Source organism: Juglans microcarpa x Juglans regia, chromosome 5D (genome assembly GCF_004785595.1).
Source record: "Juglans microcarpa x Juglans regia isolate MS1-56 chromosome 5D, Jm3101_v1.0, whole genome shotgun sequence".
Classification (NCBI taxonomy): domain Eukaryota; kingdom Viridiplantae; phylum Streptophyta; class Magnoliopsida; order Fagales; family Juglandaceae; genus Juglans; species Juglans microcarpa x Juglans regia.
Genome location: NC_054602.1, coordinates 767524 through 793254, shown reverse-complemented (window position 1 = coordinate 793254; position 25731 = coordinate 767524). Strand labels below are relative to the sequence as shown.

At 36.7% G+C, this 25731-nt stretch overlaps 1 protein-coding gene and 1 long non-coding RNA gene across 6 annotated transcripts; one reads left to right on the top strand and one right to left on the bottom strand.

Annotated features, from left to right (window-relative positions):
• Positions 1 to 729: 729 nt before the first annotated feature.
• Positions 730 to 12896, top strand: LOC121265494. Of its 2 annotated transcripts, none has more exons than XR_005940669.1 (4): positions 730 to 940; positions 12209 to 12356; positions 12435 to 12496; positions 12583 to 12896. It is a non-coding gene; the product is annotated as an uncharacterized LOC121265494 (long non-coding RNA). The 2 variants fall into 2 exon arrangements; XR_005940668.1 differs by lacking the exon at positions 730 to 940 and adding an exon at positions 8386 to 8523.
• LOC121265355 (transcriptional activator DEMETER-like) lies at positions 2695 to 12800 on the bottom strand. Of its 4 annotated transcripts, none has more exons than XM_041168947.1 (19): positions 12317 to 12800; positions 10090 to 11766; positions 9576 to 9974; positions 8593 to 8683; positions 7243 to 8500; positions 7069 to 7148; positions 6773 to 6857; positions 6572 to 6663; positions 6392 to 6460; positions 6227 to 6263; positions 6045 to 6127; positions 5184 to 5615; positions 4786 to 4822; positions 4637 to 4694; positions 4329 to 4468; positions 4124 to 4189; positions 3909 to 4023; positions 3788 to 3826; positions 2695 to 3125 (listed from the first exon to the last, which is right to left on the bottom strand). In XM_041168947.1, the coding sequence occupies exons 1-19, from the start codon at positions 12798 to 12800 to the stop codon at positions 3007 to 3009; spliced, it is 5361 nt and encodes a 1786-aa protein (XP_041024881.1). In that variant the 3' UTR covers positions 2695 to 3006. The 4 variants fall into 4 exon arrangements, with proteins under 4 accessions (XP_041024881.1, XP_041024884.1, XP_041024882.1 ...); XM_041168950.1 differs by having other exon boundaries at positions 10090 to 11601; XM_041168948.1 differs by lacking the exon at positions 4124 to 4189.
• Positions 12897 to 25731: the final 12835 nt, after the last annotated feature.

Genomic DNA, 25731 nt, shown 5'->3' with positions numbered 1-25731 from the left:
TTTCTATAAGAAAAATAGAGTTCTAATCTCTATTGTACAAAGAGTATAAGAGATTGTAAACAAACACATTATAGTGGACTCTCCTCTCCCAAGTCGTGGACGTAGATCCAGTGCCAAACTGCGTAAATTTATGTTCATCTCTATTTTACATTCTCAATATTTATTTTCCATTCACTAATTGCATGGACGAATGCACAATTGCTCTGGACCACGCCAGGGGCTCTAGACTACACCAATCGATGCCCAAATCGTTATAGTGAGCCAAGAATGACTTTTTCTCCCATTCCGAACTGTTGTGCAATTTTTGACATTAACAATTCATAATTTAGGTTAAACTTTAACTTTGAATTTTACCTTGACATGAATTTAACATTATTGTTCAATAACTTGTGTTACAACTTATTATAGTTGAGGTTGTTTTGTAAATAATGACTATTACAATTATGTTTTATAACAATATCGTCTAATTAGAATAAAATTCTTAAAAAATTCTAAAAACAAATGTCGGATCTTTATCATTTTTCTTCCAACAAATTCTAATTGGATCAGAGCAAAGTTGGACTTTCAAAATTCAAATACACGCCCAATATTAAATTCGTTTAGCTTTATTCATAGGCCAAGCCCATACGGGGACCAGGCCCATCCACCGAATCTACGGGAAGCACAACGCTAGGCCTCTAGTCACGCATCGTCCAAAAAAGGAAAAAAAGATAACAGAAAGTCGACATAAACAGAGCGGTCAAATTATAGGAGGGAAAAGAAAGACGACAGGGGCAGTGATAAGGCGGCAAAAGCGGCATACTCTTAAAAAAAATTTCTCAGTTTTTTACACTCGCTTTCACATCCCCAGCTCTCTCCCTCTCTCCCAAGTTCTCTTTCCCTGATGTGGGCTTCATACGAATCTCACTTTCTAACGTGCAGCAAGCGAAACACTTGACAGGTACGCTTATCGTTCGAAAATCACACCCTATTAATTATTGATTGAGCAGTAAATCTCATCGGTTAATTGATTGATTTTGTTGAGAATATAAACATTTTAGGAATCTCAAAGCTTTGGCTTATTGATGTAACATGTCGAACACCGTGTGTCTAAAAATTCAAGTGCGCATATTTTCATTCAATTACGCTGCATCGATTATTGATCAGACTTAAATATCATTCAACATGACGTGGTGTTTAAGTGGATATCTTGTTCTTTTATCTTCTTTCGCGGATATTTGTTTTGGATATGATCTTGTAATCCTGCTCGTGGTTTATTAGTCTGGTTTCAATTGTTTCCAGTGGCCATTTGTGCCAATTCAAATCGCGGAAATCATGTGTTGATTCACTTGCCGGTGATTTCTTAGATCTAGACATCTATGGATTTTTAAACGGTGTATTTCCAACCAAACAGGATTAGTAGTAAATACATGTGATTGAGCTAGTGAATCTCAGTAAGCAACATCGCCCTTTCCGTGAGGGAAATAGAAGAGTCGGTTCCTTCCGTATCCATTATTGGGGAGAAGAAAATGAATAAGTGCAGTATTCGGTTCAGTTTAGTTTTGTAAGGAATTTCATTTTTTCGGTTTTTTTACGTCAGAAGGGAAGAGATAACCTAAAGTGACGGTCGTTTCGTAAATTCAGATACTGGGACGCTGATTTTTTATGCATCTTTCAATCGCTAATCTGTGCGGTAAACCTATTTATAAGGTCTGAAGCATAACTTCGGTTTGGAATGTGTCTTCGTCAATTGTCCAAGTAGAAATTTATTATCTCGATTGGGTGTGATCATGGACTGGAGGGATTGCACATACATTTTAAACTCAAAAAAATAAAAAAGTAGGGTTCGTAGAATGGGAGTTGGGAGTTATTGGACCAAATTGTAACTCACATATTTTTTTAATGCAAGTACTGAATTATTCCTCAATTCGAGTTGCTTGTGTCTCGAGTCTCCAACGGCATTGGATTATGCCAGAGGTAACTTTACTCTGACAGCGTATGGTTTTTGGCTATGTATATCAGCTTTACCCGCTTTGTTTTTCGCTTCTTTCTTGTTAACTCGGTGTAGCAGAATAGTGAATGTTATGAGGTGAAGAGGTCGTAAGTGATGAAGCATTTGCACCAAACCTGCTTGGAGAACATGTGCATGGGCTGACTTGCTTGTTGCCCAAAACCGGATATAGCAATTATTCAGGCTCACTGCATTTCTCGATCGTAATCATCATTATCTAAGAGGTGAGTAGGACTATCACCCAAACCAGCTGTTCATAAATACTTCAAGTTAGGTTCATTAAAACACCGGTTTAAGCTCTTTCTTTAACTGGTTAAGATACTTATTTAAGCCCGTTCCTTGAGTTCAAGTTTAAACCTTGACCCGTTGTATTTGGGTTATTGTTGACGAATTCTGTTTCGCTTTGCTGATCAAAAGTTTGGGACCACTGCAACTAGCAGCTTAAGTTATTCGAGGTGGCTGTTGTCGGAAAAGCTACACACACCACATCTGGGCTCGAGATCGCTAAGACAGATTTGTAAGATTATACTAGGACATGGCATGAGGCTGGTCCGTCGGCAAAAAACAATTCGCAAGTAGTTTGACCGGTATATTTCTTAGCATTTCTTTACGGGAACGAGTTAGATATGCACGCATTTATGTATATATAGTCGTTCTATCGTCATGCTCTTCTCCTGTGCCCTTGCACCCTCTTCCAACTTGCATTAGTCGTCCAACTCACATTCCGAGTGTTTTGTAGGAGAAAAAAGTTCCTGTTTAGTACACAGTATGACACGTTTTGGTCACGTTTGCTGATTCTAGAAGAATGGCTCGAGATTGAGCAAGACATTAGGTAATTACAAGCTTGTTAATCACTAATTGATACATGGCCCACCTCATCATGAGATCATACAACTTTTCTGGATATTCACTGTTTTCCATAAACCAAGTCAAAATTGTTCGATTCTGAGCCACTAAATTCTCTCTTGTTGCTCTCTAGAGGTGCTCGATTTCTGGAACTGATATCAGTCATGTATCTACTTACCATCTGTCTTACCTTTTGTCGTGGTCAACCTGCTAGCCGGAAGGTGCAGCCTGGCCATTAGAGGACGGGGTGCCCGTGTTTTTTGGTCAAATCCTCTCACACAAACATATCCTGCAACCATTTTCAGCAACTTTTGAGCAAACAGTGTCGTGCTTTGCTGGTGAGAAGTTATCATGTCAACATAATATGATCCTTAGAACTAAGTTCAATTGGAACTTTAGGCAGTAGGAAACACTATATGCCATCATAAGCTGAGACTCCAGTGTGTTATGTGATGGTGCTTGCTATCGAGCTTACGCTTCACTCATTAGGAGAGCATAGTTCTATATTAGATGTCTAGCATTTTCTAAAGCTGGGAGGATGAGAATGGCTATGTACCTACATCTTTTTTGTTTGACAGCATGACTGGAGTTCCTTTTATCCTTCGCTAAATTCAAGTGCTTGAGATCTTACCTTTAGACATACGTACATACATATTTATTGGGGGTGGGGATGTCCGGTGAACCTATGCTGTGACTTGTACTAGTGCAGGCTCTTTGATATATAGTCATTGATCAAATGCACACTTTGGTATTATGTACAAGTAAGTTTACCATCATATTCATTCTCATATATTTGCTCAATCTGGTGTGAGTACCGTCGGAACCAAAGATTTCAGTTCAATTGGGAGCATGTAAAGAGGAGATGAAGGCCTGGGGTTTTTCTCTTTAAAAGGTTCTGACTAATTTACAATAATTAAAGTTTATTAAATGAGGTTGAATTAAATTGCATACCTCTCCAAAAGCAGTGTTGAATACCTTCTGTTGACAATCCTAGTAGACGAGGAACATATCTCGAGTTCCATTAGTTGATCAATCATATTTAATTAAAACACATCTCTTTTATAATCTTTACCTTTAAATATGGTTGGTATGGAGGTTCCAAAGTACACAGTTCTCCTTCTCAGGTTCCATATCCAATCTCTAGGAACATCAATTGGGTTAAGGCTTGAATTATGGTCCGCAAATACCTGCATAAAAATAGCATTAAACAATGGTACCACCTGAAATGGATATACATGCCTTAAAAATGCAGAGAGAGAGCATGATCCAGGTTGGGACGCATTTGACCTCATTAACTTGAAAGTAGGTGCCATTGAGTGGAAAGCTCCCCCTCATTGCTGTTCGACATGGTATCTGATCATGATTTGTTTTAATTGTCAGTTAGCTTATGATTTTCTTTGTTTCTACCACTTTTATAATTCATATTATAATTGCACTTTTATAGATATCTACGGATGTATTTGGGTTTTCATAGTAATAGTCATATCCTCACCAAAAGCGTCCCTCGGACTGTCTGGGAATTTGCTTCCCGTATACTGTTGCACGAGAAGCATTCTTTGTCGTCACACAATCCGCCATATTCTTGGGAGCTGCACCTTTTTTCAGGTGCTTGGATGGAATTTGCTGTCTCACCTGAGGTAAATTCCATGTATTTGGTGGAAATGGTGAGAAACTGGGGCAAACATGCATTCAGGTTATTGCCTATTGGCTATGCTTATCCTACAATATAGTGTAGATGTAGCATAGCCTTAAGGCATGGAAAAAAGTTTATTATGGCAGGTCTACTTGTTGTCTGCTTACCTGGTGTCCATATAGCAAGAAGGTATGAGCACGGGTCATCGGGTTCTCGTTTATCTAACTGTAATTGAAGCGAAAGCAACTAATCAGAAAATAACTCGCACATACAAAGTGAATACTATTCATTTTAAGTAGATCATGGAATAACTAACCCCTTCCAGAAGAGGGTGTGAATCTGGAAGTTCGTAGCTGCATCAGGGAGAAAACCAATCAGTATCAATTGCAAGGATTTTTCGAAACACTCCATACCATTAATAACAAAGATAGACTAGCTTAGACATTCTTTGGCATTGGCTCCACTTATCTTAGGTATTTTCATGTAATATTTGTATAAAGGAGAAAACATTGGTATCTACGATTTACAAGGTAACCAATCACAGAACTTCGGTTGTAGTTTTCATGAATTTGTTTTTTTGGTAGGGTAAGCATTTGTCTTTCCTCTCGCTTCCTTATACCATTTGCATCCATTCCAATACTCTTATATAAAATCTTTAATGAATGAGTTTGAAAGATCTCTTGGTTAGTTTCAGATGAGGGAGTGCCAACTTACACTTGGTGCTCTGTTCGCAATCGACTCACATTCTTAAGCTTGGGCATTGGAATTGATGCTGCTTCTGGAGTTAGAGCAACTAATGCATTTGACATGTCAACTTCTTGTAGTTCCATGCTATTTTGCATATAATTCTGTAAGTTCTGAGTGAACTCTTCAATGTTCAGTTTGATTGTAGGAATTCCATTGGGATCCTCATAGAAAGTGTCCTCAATGTCGTTTTCTGCTTGTGTGCATTCTGGCTCTGGTGTTGCTGGCTCTTCAATAATAGGTTCACAATTAGTGACTCCAGATTTTCCTTCTGATTGGTTGGCCGCTTGAGGGAAAGGTAGAGCCAGCTGATCAATGATCACATCAGGGTTTTCAGCTGGTCTGTATACAGCTGCCGTCACTATACTTTTCTCCTCTGGCCCTGGCAGGGCAAGCCTTGCACTGCATCCAACATGGTTAATGATTGATCAAGACTTGCCGAGTGTGCAGGTCATGTGATGGGGATGATATAGGCATGCAGAATTGGATTTCTGGTGTTCTCTAGTGCATACACCTCAAAAGCCTGCCAAGAGAGATGATGATTACCTGTACGATGGGGTACATTGTCTATTATATATACCTAATCCCTGAACTCATTCTTGAACCAACCACCTTCCATCTCTCTTTTGATATCTACAATTATTTGCAGCTCTTGAATGATTGTTTGGGCATCAAATTTTTTTATTCTTATGAGATTTTGTTAGGCTGAGCATGTGAAGAGGGTTCTAGACCGTGGTGGATACATGAAAGTGGATTCCCTCTTTATTGTAACTATAAATGTAAATGGTATCGAAGTATGGATGCAAGATAAAGGAACCGATTAAAGCAGACCTTGCAAAAGCACTTGCAAAGTGTCTACACTCTCCCCTCATTGGGCATGAATTGCAATTTGGTTTGCTTTTTGTACAGAAGACCTGCATGATTTCAAAGAATATTGTCCAGTTCACCTTTATCTTTTGATAGGTCATCGAAGGGAACAAATTTACTTCAAGTATGAAATTCATACAACAGACCTTTCCAAATGTAATCATCTGGTAATGAAGTTCATACCTGTTTGCAGAAATTGTAAAGAATCAGTCAATCAGTGGTACTTTAATCAATATATGAAATTGTTACCATCCCAGCTAGAAATACAAAGACATGCATTTGAAAAGTATTGAAGTGGAAGAAATCTTTACAATGTTCTTTGGTCGAGCTTGCACAATCGGGGCCAGAGATATTTTTGAATGGATTCTAACACCGGGTACCTATACAATAAATTGAGCTTTTCTTTTACTTATAAAAAATAAATAAATAAATTGAGCTTTTCTCTAAGTGGATATGTTTTTATTACTATTATGCAGCTGAATTTTACTCACAGTTCTAGGAGATGCAACTGAAGTGACTCAGGCAGTGGCTGAAGCGGCACCCATCCAAGTCTTACAGCTATACGTCCGACATTTGTGTCCACCTGTAAAAGTTAAGGATATCCTGTAAATTCTGGAGATCCTCTCTGTTTTTCTCCTCTTTTTTGCTAGTTGGAAATCTATACCATCATTTTGCTTTCATTTTGAACTTACTGGGAAAGCAAGATGGTGAAGTGTCAAAAGCCGCACACACTCCACACTTTTCAACCCCAATCCCCTTATGCTTAGTAGATATTCTCTGCATGAATGAGTAAAGATTGACTTATATATATTGCGTATTTCTTTTTCCCAAAAAAAAGGCTGGAGAAGTAGTAAATTATTCGTATTCAGTACATAGCATACGGCAGCAACGCAAGAACACCATATGATAATAGTATTTGCTAGTGTTGTTTAGTAGGGATTAGTGTTTTTCCTGTTAATGAATTGAAGTGGATTATTTGTGGGCTTACTTTACTTGGTCAGGTGGAACATCTCTCAACCATTCAAGATCAATGCTCCCATGTTCCCTAACCAGACGGTTAAGGAAATCCTGCACAAATTTCTCAGTCAAAGTGATTTGATCTGAATTCTTATCTGTTGTGAGTACATTGACATGTAAAAACTCTGTTTTGTGGAACTCTTACCTGGATACGCCCTGCCAGCACATTGTTCATCCCTCGTTCTTTGATGGCGTCGGCAATCTCATGAACGCCAGCAGATCTTACAGCTTCCCAGTCCAGTGAGTCCATTGTGTTTGCTCTTCTCTCTCTTTTCTTTCCATCCGCTTCCGCCTGTTTTCTGAGACTGTCCCAGTTAAACTCATCTTTTTTCTCCTTTTGAGCTTTTTTACTCTTTGCTTTTACAGTAGCAGTTTTCATCTCACTCATCTCATTACTGAATAGATTACCACAAGCATTCAGATCCGAAACAGATGCCTTCTGTGTACCATCCAAGGTTTCTTCAGAAAGATTTGGCAAGTCTTGCTGAATTTCAGTGTTTTGCCCCTGAGCTAGTGGTCCAACAATTTTAGGGTCCCCAAGAGCTGGGCTTTGAGATGAAATGATCACATTTTCATTTCCTTCAACATTGTTGCATGATTCACTCGGAGATCTTGGGGCTTTTTCAACATTCATGACCAGCTCAGTTTGAAAAGCAGCTTGAGTTGAAGATTCTATTGTTTGTGCACTTTTTTCTTTGATACTGTTTTCATCTTTATTATTGGAAACGCCAGAAAATTGTGTTTCTTCTCTTAAGATCTCAGAGTACTGAACTTCCAGTATTCTTGAGGTGGGGGTTGGATGCAAATGATAACTACTGGAAGGGTCCATGGATGCTCCTAAGAAGCTTTGAGGATCATTTAATTTGACCGCATTTTGTCTATGGTTTTCATGATTCATACCTTTGAATTGGTAACATTCATCCTTCGAGTTCTCAATGGATGATGCATTTCTACTTCCATTTATTTCGTTTAGCATTGTAGATCCAGCCATATGTCCAAGATCCACAATAGTAGCAGAGCCATCTGAACTGTTGGGCTCAGACCTATTTAACATATGGTCTGCTTCCGAGTTGCTCTCTAGGCATGATCCAATTTTTTCAGCAGTTTGAACATGTGAAGAGTTTTGAGATGAAAAGACAGAATTTTGAGACGAAACTGGATCCCCTATACTGCCTCCAGGGGAGTCATTGCTGTTGACAACTTCTTTTTCTTCACAACTTTCAGGGTCATAGAGCGTCATGGAACTCTGGTCACAAACTGTTTTCCATTGTATGCTGTCTTCTGTATCCAGTAAGCACACTTCTGGTTCGCTGACTATGAAGCTCACCCCCTCTTCGTAGCATGCTTCATGGTTGCTCTTTGAATTGAGTGGGAAGCGTGCAGCGAGTGACATGAATGCAGAACTGCAAGAGATTGAAGCAATTGGGTAAAGGGATTTGTGATTTGCACTTTCTCTAATTAATATTTACTTATTTATGTTGGGACAATAGTTTACCTAGAAAGATGGTCAGAGACATTCTGAGTAAGAAAAACTCCAATAACCGAGTCCACAACTGAGCCTTTCCATTGTGAGAAACGTCTATCTCCTGTAGTTACATTTGTAACTTAATGTTATGTTCACGCAATAAAATAACAATCTGGCAAAGTTATATAAAGTTGAGACTTTCAATGGGTAAAAAGAGAGGAAAGCTTTGTATGAGGAGACTGTTATCAAAGTTTCTTAGGCATTGCAACAATCATTTTTTTGGTAAGTACTTGAGACCATTATTCTTGAGTAGGTTCCCTTGGATTTTCTTATGGGTGAAGCAGTGTTTCAGTTTTGAGGGATATAGTTCGTGTCAGTATTGTTATATCTTTCAAGTGTAATGAAAAGTATATGGACGGCCATTCCTTTTCATTGAGGCTTCTATGCACTAGATTATTTTGTATAACATCAAGGTTTGGAACAAAAATTAGTTGTCCTAAATTTAATATCATCATCTGTTTCTTCCCTTGTTCACACAGTTACTATGTTATATTGGCTGAAGAAAAACTCGTCACATATATTGAAGTTGATTTATCATACCTATAAAAAAAAAGTTGATTTATCAAGACTAAAGATGCTCTACTTCTTTTTGCCGTTGAATTTTTTCCTCTCAAGAGAGCTTGGACACTGATTTTTTTTTTTTTTGGGGGGGGGGAGGGGGGAGGGGGGTTCAGTTTACAGTTAAGTGCTTGGTAGTAAATCAAAGGTTTTAGGGGCACTCTTGAATTCTTAGAAAATGACATTTCTTTAGGAAAAAGGATGCCGGTTGTGGTGTTGCCCAACTGGTGCATGAGGTGTGGTGGGTGGACCGGCTGCTTAAGGACCGTGTCATAGTAGGACGATTCTAAGATGATAATTATCATGCAACAGAACTAATAACATGCAACTTGTACATTCTTAAATAGAGATAAGTCCTTAGAAAGAATTTGTGATTAATGTTGGAATATTGGTACCTTGTACAAGATGCATGCGTGCTATAAAAGAGTCTGCACGTCCACGGAATACTCTCCGTTCTTCTTCCCACCATTTTGCCTTTCCTTCATCCGTACCATCAATCCCTTCACTGTTTATGTTCCCCATCAAAAGCGTCCATACCCTATTAGTCTCTTCATCAAGGTCAACTTTAGGCCGTGGACGCCGTTTCTTTATAGGAGCAAACCAACCTTCATAGGGTACAACTGTACCATCTCTTTTGTAGAGGACGAGTGCACTGTGATCTTGGTATTGCATATTGACTGCATTATGCTGTTGTACAAGTTTTCTGCTTTCCCCGTTGATGCTCAGATTTTTAAATTGCTCGACCCTTGCATCAATAGAAATATTCTGCTTCCATGTTACTTCATGAGAAGCACCTGCATCAAGTGGCCTGTATAAATTAAGACAGAATTGCTTGGCAGACTTTGTGGGTTCCTTAAGAAAGTATGTTATTGCGTAATCCGAAGTGAAATGAGTTTATAGTTGAAGTACCTAATGGATCTGAAGAGGATGGGTGGCAATTATACAAGACAAGCTTGTTGTCCAGTTGCATTTCATTCATACTGGAAGTTGCTGAAATAACCAGCGAGTTTCTCTTCTTGCTTCGCTTCCTTTTTGCCGGTGTTGCACTCATCTTTTCAACCAGGTTGTCAATGGATGTATGAGGTTTGTGTGGATTCTCAACTGTTTGCCCATCACCATCCCCTAGAGGTTGTTTGGTGAGGTGAGTTATGCACTCTGGAACTTTGGTAAGGGCAGTCAGGTTGCGAACCCGAGTAGGGCGGCCTCTAGACCTTTTTCTTGTTGACCTCTCTGTCTGAATGAAAGCCAGGAAATGCTGAAAACTTTGCTGATTACCTATTCCTTCTTCAAAACTGGGGGAAACTGTACCCACCTCAAACTGAGGACAAGAAGCCCAAGTGTTGCCTTTTGTTGAGCAATGATATACTTCAGCTTCACGTTGGAGACAGTTTGCCGGCCTCACATCTTTAGTGGCAGTCACACAAGACGATGAACAAGATGTAGCAGAATTCTGACCCTTTTCAGTTCTCTTTTTCTTGTAAATATTTGGAAAATGCATCCAATTCATGATCTGGTATGCGTCTAAAGTGTTCAAGTGAGCCCCGACTAGATTTGGCACGCTGGCATCATCAAATTTGGCAGCATGAGAATAGCTTCTTTTGGATTGCCTAGCTTGTTCTTCCTTGGACAAAATCACAATGTGTTCCTGTCCATCATGAGCAAGCAGTTGGCATTCCCTTTCTTTATCGCTATCCTTTTGGGAATTGGCATTCAACTCTACCTGCGGGGGACTAGTCTGTGTAGGAAGTGAAGTGCTTGGGGCTTGCCTTTCAGGCAGCGATATGTATTCTTTCAGCATTTGATCCATGGAACAAGTGAGGTCATAGGCAATTCCAGCTTCTGTGCGTTCTACCATCACTTCAATCCCTTCACTGATCTGTACAGGTGATCTTAATTGAACTCCTTCATTGCAATAATCTTTGGCCTGTAGTTCTGAATCTAAATTAATAGAACATTTGAATGTAGAGCTTTCATCTTGTGATTGTTCAATGTCAAATTTCAAAGCCCTTCTGCAGGACTTTCTGGCAGGCTCAAGTGTCTTCAGATCAGTAGATTCTCCAGTTACTTCTGCTGGAGTTGTAGATTGTTCGCTGATTCCTTTTCTTCGTACATACTTTCTCTTGCCTGTTGTTGCTTTTGGGGTCACTGGCTTTGGAGTTCTTTTCAGTTTCCCTTCTTTGATCACCTTGGGCCGGTGCTTTTTTCGCCTTGGTTTCTCCTGTGGTGTTTTACTCGGGTCGATACCATGGCTGCCTCCCTTGTCAGGATTGTGATCCTCCTTAAATGGAGTGGAAATGGCAGCAACTGATGAATCTGTGACAGGCTTTAAGAGTTCTTTATTGTGTTGGAACTCATTGGTGCCAACTCTTGCTGTGACAATTTCATTCTCCAACTTCTCTCTTTCCTCAATTTTTGTTCCATCTGCACATAAATTTTGTTCTTCGGAAATCAGTTTGTTCTGTACTCTCATGTCCTTCTCCGGTGTTATGGGTGCAAACTTCGAAATCTTATTACACGAATTTGCATTAGACATTGTCTCTGGTGGCAAATTGAGATCATAGTACTGCCTATGAGTATGAACTTCATCTGTAGTGTGGAATAGGTTCATATTCACATGGTTAATCAAGAAGCAAATAGTAACTTGCATTGTTAAGGTATGCACAATATGGTCCTCCCCACTAACGAAATTGTGGGACAGATATGGCGTTCAACAGATATTTCTCCTTAATTTGTCTACCAAGTAATCAAAACTGAAGTCTGCAGGTAATGACACATTTGGGGGATGCGGGGGGGGGGGGGGGGGGGGGGGGGGGGGGGGGGGGGGGGGGGGGGGGGGGGGGTGGGTTTGTGTAAACTAGTTTTCTTTTTCAAGTGCCTATTTTAGATCAAACTCTGTCATCCGTTTGCAGGATTTCACAATCGGTTGGGTAAATTCTTAATGATGTTTCATATCAAACTGCCATTTGGCAGTCGTTTGTCTAAAATGTTCCCAACTATTCTAGTTCTCTAATATATTTATTTTCTGCAGTGTGGAAACCATGATTGACATCTCTCCTCCTGGTGATTGTGTGAAATGGTTGCCAGAGGCTTGAAAGTACAGATCCAATACTAAAAGCAAAATTAGCTACACACTTACAGTGAGGCTCTTTCGGCATGCAGTTGACATTACTCCACAGGTAAGCTTCACCGTTACATTCATTCTGACAACTTGTAGCACGCATTAAAGAGCTGGTTGCCACATCATCATTTTGCAGGTGTGCCACAGTACCGGAGGCCGCCGAAGCGGCATCTGCGAGGGCCAAGAGATGGCCGAAAGGTATGTAATTCCATCTGTCCATGTGGGACTCTTCGCATGTTTCTTCGTTCCAGTTGTTAATACTAGTCCTGTTGAATTCACTGCAGTTGGGTGAATTGCAACATGCAACTAACCTACCTGTTTGAGAGCCTTCTGTAAAACTAGAAAATGTCTCTGATCCCAACCAAGTTGCTCTCTCAATCTGGTTTCCTTGTCCATCTGTGTAGATCGGTGTGGGTCTCGGTAGATGGGGCTTAACTGGGGTTGTTGGAATCCAAGAACCCTGAACTTGTAATCCATCTTCATCCGGTTTTCTCGCATCCATTCCTTGTCTTCAGAAGTACAAAGCTTGAAATTTTAACTCTTGTTTCTCTATCCTTCGTCTTCTACCCTTTATAAGCAACAACTTTCCCAGGTTGCTCATCGGAAAAGCCTTCCCATCACTGCTAAATTCTGTGGTGATTTGAAGCTAATTCTTGAGCCCCATTACGTGGGATTTTCCTGCCGGAGATAAAAGAGAGGACTGTGAGATTAAAAGTCAAAATTATGAAACTGCATACATAAAAGAACAGGCAGAGAATAACAGATAACAGTGTTCGAGCTAAAATGGCTCATGATGAGTGAAACCCAGGTTCCGGAGTCCTGTGAAATCGCATCCAAGCACCTATTCAGATTTCTCGGACACTCGTGTAGGTAGATTGGAACTTGGGCTTATTGGTAAAATCAGAAAAAACGAAAAAAATAGCAACAGAGTTCATCCTCCTAAAACTTTCTCAGAAGCCAATCTCCATGGCATTAGCATGAATTAAAACGAATAGTTTTCAGGCCTCAGAGTTACCGGAGAAATGAGTCGATACCGGAGATCCGTTGGAGTCGCTTGGAGACAAGAAGTCTTGAGACTAGGAAATGAAAGCAGACCCAAAGAGCTAGAGGAATTTATATTTTTAGAACTCGTCAAACGGATAACATTCCCTCCCGGTAAAATTACGAAATATACACGTGCGAATGCGAATATAAAATTAAAACGTGCGGAATCAGGTTCGTGTTAAAATATTTTATAGAAAAATACACGTATGAATATAAATATAAAAATAAAATTTAAATAATAATTATTATAAATATTAATATAATTTTTAATAAAATTATAAAATAAAGTATATTATAAAAATTTAATTTTATATATAATTTATTTTAGCTTTATTAACATATAATAATATTATATTTAGCTTTACCTACACAAATCTAAACTTATTTCATATCCGCTGTATCATTTCGGAAAATCTATTGTGGGGGCAAAATAGTATAATTACGTCGGCCCAGTAGGAATGGCGTGTGAAGCATCGAAGCAGGACCTAAACACGTGAGCCAACTAAAATTCAAAGAGGCTAATTTTTTTTTGTATTATATATGAATATATTTGTTGATTTATTCGAAGTTTTCGTAGCCTTTGGATGCCCCACATATGATTAAAATATGAATAATATGGAAGAGATCGTGAACACGTGTTTCGTTGAAATTCATTCCGTACTCGTGTCGTGCATATATTATGTAAAAGATATGAATTTATATGATGAGAGATACACGTCGTGTTTATGTTGCAATTATCCGCGTACGGAACTATAGTATGCTGATTCTTGTAACTTGGTGGGAATAATTTCCTTATTGTTTATTGAGAAATATTTTTATCACAAAATAATTATATAAAAATAAATTTATAAATTGAAATAGTTTAATGTGAGATTTTAGATTATAAAATTACTTTTATTGTAAAATAAATTTAATATATCACATAAATATTATCAGTTTGTGAATGTATTTTTATAAAATTTATTTATAACTGTAACACTTATTTTCTTGATTTATATAAATAATTTTAAATTTAAATTTTATTAAAGAATTAAAATCTGTTATATTAATAATAAAAAAAATGTTATTTATATTTACTTATACTAAATATGATTTTCCTTGCATATTTTTCTCTAATAATTTTATATGTTAAGTTAATGAATTCAAAGTTTTCATATTAAATAGAATTTATCGATAGAGAAATACCACTTATCATTTTTATACCGCATATCAATATGTAATTTATCATTTTTTCATTCTATTTAAAAATGTATATTTATACATCAATTTGTATGTGTTTAAATAAAAAAGTAAAAATGACCAAATAATAATTTTATATGTTAAGTTAATGAATTCAAAGTTTTCATATTAAATAGAATTTATCGATAGAGAAATACCACTTATCATCTTTATACCGCATATCAATATGTAATTTATCATTTTTTCATTCTATTTAAAAACGTATATTTATACATCAATTTGTATGTGTTTAAATAAAAAAGTAAAAATGACCAAATACATATTGATATGTGATATAGAAAGATAAGTAAAATTTTTCTTTGTCGATAATACAGTGTGATGTTGGCAATGGATTCTCAATCAATATTTATTTCACTTAAATGTTTACATTGTTTATCTTATAGTTTTAAATTTTAGAGAGTGATATTAAATTTAGACTCACTTCTAAAAAGATTCAAATTTTATGTTGGTGAGTCCTAATTATCATAACATGTTTTACATCAGCCTTAATTTCTTTTTAAATAAAAAGTTGAGACGTCGTAATGTCTATGACCACCTTTCTGATACCACTTTTTTCGTCAACAACGTTCTTGTCTAGAAGAATTGTGATCTCTAATTTGACCTTTGACGGAAATATAAAAACGATTGGCATCTATTACCTGCATCATTTGCCCCATTTTTAGGTAGAATCTTTCTTTCGACCTTCAAATAGAGGTTTTACGTTTTAAGTTATAGAAAGTAACAAATAACTCTCAGGTTATTCAGGGTTGGGCGGCTCAATATTATGTTGTACGAGGAGAAAGCCTTACTACTAGTAAGTCGGCCATCATGGTGGAAGTCCTAGAGGCCTTTCTGGCCAGGACGGATAGAGTGATGGCCTCTATTGGCTAGACGATGTCGCCCGTGAAGCCTTTGAGCGGCGTCAGGGCTGGGTGCAATCGATCCGGGTTGATTCTCATCTTGACAAAAGCTTCCCAGGATAGGATGTTTGTTGAATTGCTGTTATTGACGATGACTTTCTGGATAATAAAGTTGGCAATCTGTATGGTAACTACCAATATATCGTCGTGGGCGTGGAGGATGTCCTCCTCATCATTCTCATTGAAGGTTATCGTTGTTCTCCCGGTGTACTTCCTATTGCCAGTCGTGATCTTTCTTGTTGTGAACTCTTCCTTGTATCGGGCCCTTTAGGCATGGGCCCTTCGAGTCAACAAGGTGGATCCTCCTCTTGCAATCATGCAGATCTCATCCATTGGGCTGTTTGCCCTCAACAGGCTCCCTCGAACCTCTCTCTGGCATCATGGGCTCCCTTGGGCCTCGCTTTGCTAGACTCTCGGGTGATTGCCCTTGTGGCGTTCTCGTTTGTCCATCGTCTCCCTCTGCTGCTCTAATAGACCCTCCAATGACTCATTCCTTTGCTTCAAGGTGTAGCAGTCTTTAGTACTGTGACGGTCCGTCAAATGGTAGGTGCAGTACTTGCGGCTCTTCTAGCCCCTTTGTGGCTCCTTTCGGGGCTTGGGGTGCATTCGTCTTTGACAGTCAGGCTCACGTGCTCATGGGGCCCGCCGCGCGCTCGAGCCAACGCTTCACCCCTTCTCTTAGCCTCCCATGCTCCTTTCTTGCCCCTTTCGCAGTTCGGGCCACCTTTTTATCAAGTGGCCTTTTTGTCCTCTTGGTCTAGCTCGGTCCTCTGAGGAGCTATCAATGCCCTAAAGGTGTCTTTGGCATTAATGAAGTCGTCGGCCCAGTCTATAAACTTCCTTAGTGTTGTGGGGAATCTTCGGGCTATCTCAGTCATGAATGGATTTCGGGGCTAGATTCTCCCCAGCAGGGCTGCTAGGGTGATCTTTTCATCTTGGTCATTCGTAGTCATACGCTCCCGGTTGAACCAAGAGAGGTACGACTTTAAGCTTTCGTTGTCCTGTTGCTTCACTGTCAGGAGGTAAGTTGTTGGGCACCTCCTCTTCTGGGCTTGCCATGAATTGCATAAGGAAGAGACGAACCAGCTCGACGAAGCTGTTGATAGTACCGGGCAGTAAGGATTCGACAAAGCCCTCGTCGTCCCCTTCAGTGTGAGCGGGAATGCTCTGCACGTGACTTTTCTTGGGAACTCGTGCAGGATCATGTGGGCTTTGAACGTTTCCAAGTGCTACAGGGGGTCCTTGGACCCATCATAGGCATCTACTTGCGAAACTTTGAACTCGGGGGGAGAGGAACCTTCATGACTTCGGCGTTATACGGTAGGTCCATGCTAGTGAGCAGTTGTTCCACCGAGGACGACATGCCTATCCATTTTACCATTTCAACATATTTATCCTCAAGCTCCCGGAGGTCGATGTGCATTTTGTGCCTTTCTTCTTCGGCCGCGGCATCCTCTGGGATCCGTCGTGATTTGGCATGCTGGCCGGTCTTATCTTCCTCCAATCCCCCTTTAGTTCTCTATAGAGCGGCATTTTCCTAGTGGGGAGTCGTTACTTCTTCAATGAATTTTCGTATGGTTTCACCTATCTCGTTGGCCATTATTTCCATTGCTTTGAATTGTTTTTCTTTTCGTTGTGATGCTTAGGAATGTGTGGTTGTCGGCATGCAAATGACACACTACTATAGAAAAAAGATCACACAGATGACGTTACTATTGATGTCGTATTTCACAACCCGAGCAACTCAACGAGGGGCCAGTTCGTCCACCTACTACTAGAGAGAAATGAGAGTTTCGGGGTGGTAGGAGACACATTTGATGCAAAAGTCAATGTGATTTCCTTACTAAGATTATGAATTGAAGTGCCAAAATGTCTGACCCCTCTCCTGGCTAAGGGAATGGATATATACCTGATCGAGGCGATCCTCCAGAAGATTGTGGGTGTGCCACTCTGTACTGGGATCGGGTGTCCTTGCCATCTCTCTGTTGCGCAGCAGGCCTGCCAGACTTGATTATGGTTTTTATTGACACTTGGGCCTCGAGATTCATTAAATGTGGTATGGCTACCTGTCGTGGTGTGCCCATTTACGTCTCATTAAATGTGGTGTTGTCCCGGTCAAGTGCGTCCATCCTTTAGGCTTGTCCAGTCACTGGAGTTCAAGGATAGGGACTATCTCTGAATGTCGGCCAGAAGTAGTGTCAGACAATTCTGCCTTCCATCCTTTGGTCAGTGCGTGTAGCCTGACTGCTTCCCCTCCTAGGCCAACCTCGTCCAGGCTTGGAATTGTTCGGACCCCCCCCCCCCCCCGACGGGAGGCGGCTAGGAATTACTCTCCTCACTCTGAGAGTATGCATTATTTTTTTAGGAAGAGAAATCGTATCTCTAATTTTATTAATTGCTCTTTTTTATAGTGGAAAAATACCATATTACAAGTAATACTTGAGGGTTACATATAAATTTCCAAAATCAAACTTTAAAAGTTCTAATTTGAAAAATAAATCAAAATATGTCTGTAAATTATAATCTTCAACTACCAATAAATTATATGCGTAAATAGTCGAGGTCAAGATTATAATTTCATCAATCTCAACTATTGGAATTGATATTATTAATTTATAATCTTTTAGATACAAAAAGATTTTATAAAAATTAATTTAAAATTGACATAATTTTGTGTGATATGTTAGATTATAAAATTATAAAATTATAAAATAGATCTAAAATATAATATAAAGTCACGTTAATTTATGAGATATTTTGTTAAGATCTATTTGTGATCATAATACATCTCATATTTTTATAATTAAAAAGTTCTATAGTCACAACGAAATTTTATAAAAATAAATTAATAAATTAACATAATTTAATATAATTCGTTAAATTTATATTACAACAAAAATAAATTTATAATATAATATAATATAATATTAAATAAATTTATAAATATATTTTTACGAAATCTTTACGAAACAACTGCAATAAAATTTCTGACACAACCGCCCAATGCGTGGCGCACAATCCATATATCCATCCGTCGTAACGCCCTCCGTTAACTCCCACCCTCTTTTTCTTCCTTTATTCGTTAGCTGACCGTACTGCTCTGTCGGTCACAGCCACAGGCCATTACCGCTCCAGACTCCCGAGCCCCAAGCGAATCTTTTCTTTTCTTATTATTTGTTTTCTTTTGGCGTTCTCTGAAGTGATTCTGATTTCTCTTGCTGAACTTGACAGATACCGTAACCCGCGGTTCAACGTGTTGTTCGTGACACTTAGTTCACGCTCTGACGCGTGGAATAAAACATGGCAATTCACACCTTTTGTTGTGATTGTCCCATTGGCCTTTTTGTCCACAACGTCTGACGTGCCAGCTTTGGAGTCTGCATGATATTTCCGCCTCTTCTTTTGCTACTTTATTTTTTTGTTTTTTTAACTCTGTATAGTTTGTATGCCATGGATTTATGTAGAACATTAACGAGGTAAGGTAACTGAAGATGACGTGCGTTTGGTCCTGCCTGAGCTGAGAGAGAGAGAGAGAGAGAGAGTCTTTTTTGAGTGAGATGCGCTTGAAAGAAAGAGTGCAGTACGCAAATCTTATCTTCAATCTTATCTTCTACCTTCTTGAATTATTTCCCACTCGCACTGGGGACACTAGTCTTGCATGTGATCAGCAAATAGATTTTATTTATTTATTTGTTTGTTTGTTTGTTTTTGTTTAAGGTTTGAAATTCGATTCAGTTATTACCATTACGACGGTTATAACGGTCAAATACATTTATGCTTCGTTTGAATGATTAATTCATTTTAATTCCTTTTAATTCATTATTATAATTTTTTTAAATTTTAACACAAAATATAATAAATAATTTAATTTTTTAAATCCTAAAATAATAATAATATTAAAAAATAATATTCTAACAATATTTTATTATCTCAATTCAACTTAACTCAACTCACTCCAACATCTAAATATAATCTTATTAGTTGATTGTACACCGAGAGTAATGATATTCTTACAATCGAATTGTTGCCTTCTATTTATAACTTTTAATAATTATTTTAAATATTTAAACTTATCCAAATAAAATAAAAGTCAAACTAAAAATTCAAAAAATATGTTATTTTAATCTATAATTATAAATAAATTGTTTACAAGTTGTTGCTCTATTATTTTTCAAAATGAAATAATAGAAAAGAAGTGGGAGAAGAGAGAATTTGAATGACAAAATTCGAGGGGTACACTTTACTTTTCCACTTATAATTGAATACAAGGTATGCATTAGGAAAATTATATTGAGATAAAATAAGATAAATATATTTGAAAATTAAATCTCTTAATTTCATAATTATGAACAACTCAATTGATTTGATATTGTCTTCGATATCCTTCCTCAAAACTCAAGATAGATAATTTTGAAATATTGACTTTGAAACTTGAATATAGATTTCATATTTGTTAATTATTGTCGATGAGATAATGAAAGTGATGTTGGTGATTAAGCGATTGACAATTGAACATTAAATATGGAGTTGTGGCCAACGATGAGTTGATAATATGCCAAAGTCAACAAAGGGCTAAAAATATGCTAAAAAATTGAGCAAATAATGGGTTACATGTGATCTTACTCAACTGCAGGACCAAAACCAAAAGGTCAAAAATAAGCATGAGGCTTCAAATAATGCCACAATAGACTGAAATTCAATAAAAAAAAAAAGGCTCACATCTAATGAAGATGCTCCAAATACTTCAACCTAGGATGAAACATTGTTGAAGGGTGATGAAAATTCTCTAAGAGGTAAAGCTAGTGGAAGAACTTAAAAAATAATCTACAGAATCGAGCTTTATGTTAGCCAATGTCTCTAATACAAAGATAAAATATAAAATATAATAAAAATTGAGATAGAGGGAAGATAATGAGAAACAAAACATTGTTGGAGGGCGATGAAAATTCTTTAAGAGGTAAAGTTGGTGGAAGAACTTACAAAATAATCTATAGGATCGAGCTTTACGTTAGCCAACGCCTCTAATACCATGATAAAATATAAAATATAATAAAAATTGAGATAGAGAGAAGATAATGAGAAAGAAAATATTTGAGAGCTACTTTTTTACTATTATCAATTGTTATTGAATACAAGGCATAAGCTTTATTTATTAGAAAATTACATTAAAATAAGATAAGATGAATATCTTAATCATTATAAATTCAAAGTAATTTGATAATTATGAAAATCAAATCAAATTATTGATTTGATATTATCTTTAACACTCCCTTCAAATTCAAGGTGAAAAATTTTGAAATCTTAAATTTGAGTGTAACTTTTATATCTATTGATTGATCGTCGATGAAATAAAAATGATAATAATGATGAAGTGACTGATAACTAAAACATCAAACTTCGAATTGTAGCTAACAACATTTGCGGCCTCTAACTACAACTATGCAACTCACCAAATGGACTAATGTAAAACCGTCTCTTTCAATGGTTCCCTCCTTAAATAGACCAAACAAACTTGGACTTCTTGTTAGAACCCACTTTTTGTTTTGTTTCTTAATATCTTAGCTGCATTTTAATGATGAAGACACAAGAAAGCTAGATTGGAAAACTTATCTTAAAACTATATATCTCACGTGAGAATCTTTCCAAAATCTGCACCATTCATGGATGAAAACTTCAATCCATCGCAAGAATTGTGTGGACAATATTTGTGTTAGTATTCACGATTTTTAGAACATCTAGGTGTGTTTTGACATAAATGACTTCAATAGTTGTTCAGAAAGAGATTCAAATTTGATGTATTTTCAATCCTTACCTTCTTCTTGGCATAGTGCAGCTGCAGTACTGCTTCATTAATTATGCATCTAACCGTTGGATTAGGTTGTAGCAGACTAACTCAAGAATTACAACATGAAAATTAGGCTTGATTTATTAGGAACAGTATGTATTAGCAGAAAAACCTAGTGAACTCTGGTGTGAATAGCGACGGCGCAGACCAGGAGCAAAACCCATTTGGCTACTTTGATATCCAGGTTGGGATGCTTGACGATTATAAAAGTCGGTCGCATACATCTCAAAGTTTTAATGTCAAGTTTATGTTCATGCATTCACTTATCTATAGATTGTTATTATTTGTAGTTTACTTGTATATGCATGTGATAATCTATTGTATGTTGATTGTTTACTTGCTGAGATTTCTTAAAATCTTACTATGGTAATTTCCATTACTATTCTCTACCTGGAATGGTAAAAGTTGTTATAGACTTAGACAAAGACCCTAATGACCAAGCAGAAGAGCACGTCACCTCCTCTGGAGAGAATCGTAGCTAAGATGATCAAGAGCTCGCTCAAGCTCCCCATAGAGCACCTTGAAACTATTGATCAAGCAATCATCGAGATACTCTAGTTTATTGAGGAATTCAAACGGCTCAACAATTGGAATAATGATCGGACCTTAGAAAAGCGAGTAAAACCCAAGCCCTTTTGATGGACAAAAAAAAGAAGAAGAAGAAGAAGAGAATGAAGGAGAAAATGGACCATGGGAATAAGAGTAAAAGAAGACAATGAATTATGGTTTTTGTGAAATAGTATTTTGATGGTCTCTGTGTTTTAGAAAATGATTTTTGTGAAACAGTAAGTTGAACGTTTCAAATATTCAGTTTAAAACTTATCGCTCTTTTAATATATACTTTAAAAATATATGTACATTGTCGTGATGTGATTCATAGTCGTTGTATTATAGTTATAAATATTAAGCAGATCGCATGTAAAATATGTGTTGTAAACAAGAAAAAAAATTTTAAAAATATAGATAAAATTTTGTCCATTTATAGTAAAAACTTGAAACATAATAAAATTGATCAATAGGGCAAACGTTGCCCTTATTAGTGTGTATATATATATATTATATCAAATAGAGAGAGGTTTTTGGTTTTTTCAAAACAAATATGAAAAAAAAAAGTACAAAAGCAAGAAATACGCGAACATGTCAACGAAGGAATCATTTTTGCTTTACATCATGGGAATAAGAAAAAGTCAAGACCATTATTATGAAAGCTTGACAAGTACACCTACCTACCTCTGAATAATCACAATGCTCTCTCTCTCCCGCGAGGCAGCTAGGGTGATACGTATCACCAAGGAAACATAAATACGTAGTAATTAAGAGAAAAAAAAGAGACCAGAAAAGACCTTATCCGTTTAAAGGTATCAGAAAATAAGAAAGAGTGAGAGATTTGCGAGAAAGAAGAGGAAATGAAGAGAAATTGTCGGGATACGAAAACAAAATGGCAATGATCTACACTGAAGGAAATTTTGGTTATTATATATATATATATATATCCTTATATTTAAAAGAGTTTATCGGTTGATGAATATGAATGAACAGTATATACTTTCGTCTTCCACTTATGTCCTGACCTTGCAGCAATCATAGTAATCATAATAAATACAGACCAAACTTACCGTAAATTATTCTAATTTTACAAAATTACAAAATGTACAAATTTATAAAATCACAGCAATCACAACAAATGCAGACTAAACTCACTGCAAATTATCTCAAAATCACTGTAGGATGATCACAAACTCACCGTAAATCATCATAATTCTACAAAATCTTAAAATGGGAGAGGTAGAGGTAGAGGCTCGGCTGGGCATGGAGGAGTAGGGGAGATGTCGTGGAAGGTTGGTGGTGGCCTCTTGGGCTGTAGGCGACGGATCTAGGCTGTCGTGGTGGTGCGGTGCGGTGGCGTAGGGTTGGCTAACGGTGGCGAGGGAGAAACTCGTGCTTGTAGAGGTGCTGCGTCGGTGGGGCTAGGGAGGAGCTACGAGTGGTGGGTTCCATGAAAGTGGTCCACAACTTGAGGGGAACTCAGTGGTGGTGCTTGGTGGAGCTAGGGTTGAGCCGCGGTGGCACAAGGTTGGAGAACCTGTGCGTTGAGACCTGTTTCGGGTTGCTCGCGTGCGGCTACGGGAGGAGCTGCCAAGGGATTTCGACGGTGGTGTTTGGTCCCCGGCATGAGGAGAAGCCGGTGAGGTAGTTGGTGAAGCTGCAGGGTGGCGTACGGTGGCGCTGGGCTGCTTGAGGGAGGAGATCAGGTGAGAGAGAGAAGACGTGAAGCGGAAGGAGAGAGAGGGAGAAAGGGAAAATTTTGGAGATTTGAATCTCAACCCTTCATCTTAAGAGTGTGTTTGGATGTTGAAGTGAGTTGAGTTGAGTTGAGATGATAAAATATTGTTGGAATATTATTTTTTAATATTATTATTATTTTGGGATTTGAAAAAGTTGAATTGTTTATTATATTTTGTGTTGGAATTTGAAAAAGTTGTAATGATGAGTTGAGAGTAGTTGAAGATCTAAACAAAGCCTGTCTCATATTTGATCCAACAGTAGAAATTTAAATATTGATTTAAACTATTTTAAAATAGATAATTAAAATATAAATACCATATCATACATAAACTATCAAACTTATTTTATGAAATATTAATCTTTCATCACTAAATAAATGATAAAATTTTGTTAAATATTTTTAAGAAAGTAAAATTATATAAATAATTAGAGTTTTAACATAATTTAAATATGATAATATTCTTAATTAACTAAATTAGGCAAACATCCATTGGACATTACTCTATTTATTTACTTAAAAAAGAGGCTATAGATAGATGAGCAGTAATGAACAGTATTTATGTTTTACACTTTTATTTTCCATTAATGCCCCTGCACAAAAATTCTGCTTTTTTTAAGTAAATTAAGCTACTGCCTTTTTTTTTTTTTTTTCACCAGCCCACTCTTCCTTTTACTTTTATGTTTTGCAACTCATGTGCTTCATCTATTTGAGCCTCTCTTAAATTATATTGCATAATATTTTATTGGTAGGCATCTAGAAATGCTGAATGGGTAAAATGGGTAAAACGTGCAGAATGGGATTGAAGGGGTCCTTCATTTGTTTGTAAATACGTTGCTTTTCTATTTTTGATCTGCTAATGTTGTGCATTTATTGGCCTAAAAAAATTTAAACCAAAAAAATAAAATAAAAATGAAAAATATAATATCAAAGATGTGTTGTGCATGTGAAAAAACATTCACAAGTTATAAAATTAAGCATAAATCATACTATTAACCAATTTAATTCAAAACTCGGATTTATGCATCTTAAATATTTTTTCTATCTAAAACTAATAATAATGTCATGAAATAATTGAAATATATTAGTTCTAAATGTATAAAATGTGTAATGATTCAGCTCAATCAATACTTCATGAGATTGAAGGTTCTGGATTTGAGTCATAGCTAGGTTGATTAAATTTATTGCTATTTGAATTAGTAGTTTCTAACTAGAATGAATTATATTATCCTCGTAGACTTTATCATTAAATTTTATTCTTCTACACTAAATATTTATATTTTAGAGTAATTTATTTTATAATAATACATGTCAAACTTGTCTTGCATGTAATCCCACTGCTAGTATGTGTATATATATATATATATATATATTTATATAAAATTGGATATTCATAACAGTAAGATCAACAACATGATTACCATTCCCTCAGCTTTTCACTACAAACATTCGCGTAGAATAATTAAAAGAAAATACTCAAAGTTGATATTAATTTTCTGTAAATCCAAAGCCACAAAATAAATGAAGATGTATCTTAACATATCACTCTAAAATTCTCCGGATATTTCAAAGGAATTTGTTTGGTTTTGATTCGTGCCGCTTAAGATGCATTACTTAGAGCACCAGTTATGGGCTCAACAAAGCTAAATTATAGTTAAAGAATAGTTAAAGTGCAAGATAATTTGTTACAATTGGCTCAATAAATCAACAGTGATTTTAACTTTAAGTTAAATCATTAGTCAAATTTGTTGAGCCAAAGGAGCTAGCCAAATAATTTTTTTAGACTAAAATATTCACTTGAGTTGAAGTGAATAAAATTGTTGAGGAAATGTTATGTTTTATAATGGAATAATACAGCCGTTGGAGAAATATAACTGTTGGAGAAATATATCCGTTGAAAAAATATAACCATTGGAATAATATGAACATTAGAAAATTAATAGGTAGTTTTTTAATAACGAATAAATATTCAAATTACAATTATAACTAAAATAAATGAAAAGTTTAAAATTAATATTTTATTTTATTAGTAAAAGATTTGTTAAGTCTGTTATTTGATGATGTTAAAAAATGACTAATTAAATTTATAAAATTAAATTTTTTAATTAAATTTTAGCTAAAA

What these genes read in the sequence shown, in the direction of transcription:
- LOC121265355 (XM_041168947.1), bottom strand. Translation starts at nt 12,800, where the DNA reads ATGGATGCGAGAAAACCGGATGAAGATGGATTACAAGTTCAGGGTTCT. An exon ending in ACGCATGCATCTTGTACAAG is followed by an intron (nt 8,684 to 9,575) that starts GTACCAATATTC and finishes ATGTAACTACAG; the next exon opens with GAGATAGACGTTTCTCACAA. An exon ending in GTCTCTGACCATCTTTCTAG is followed by an intron (nt 8,501 to 8,592) that starts GTAAACTATTGT and finishes AATCTCTTGCAG; the next exon opens with TTCTGCATTCATGTCACTCG.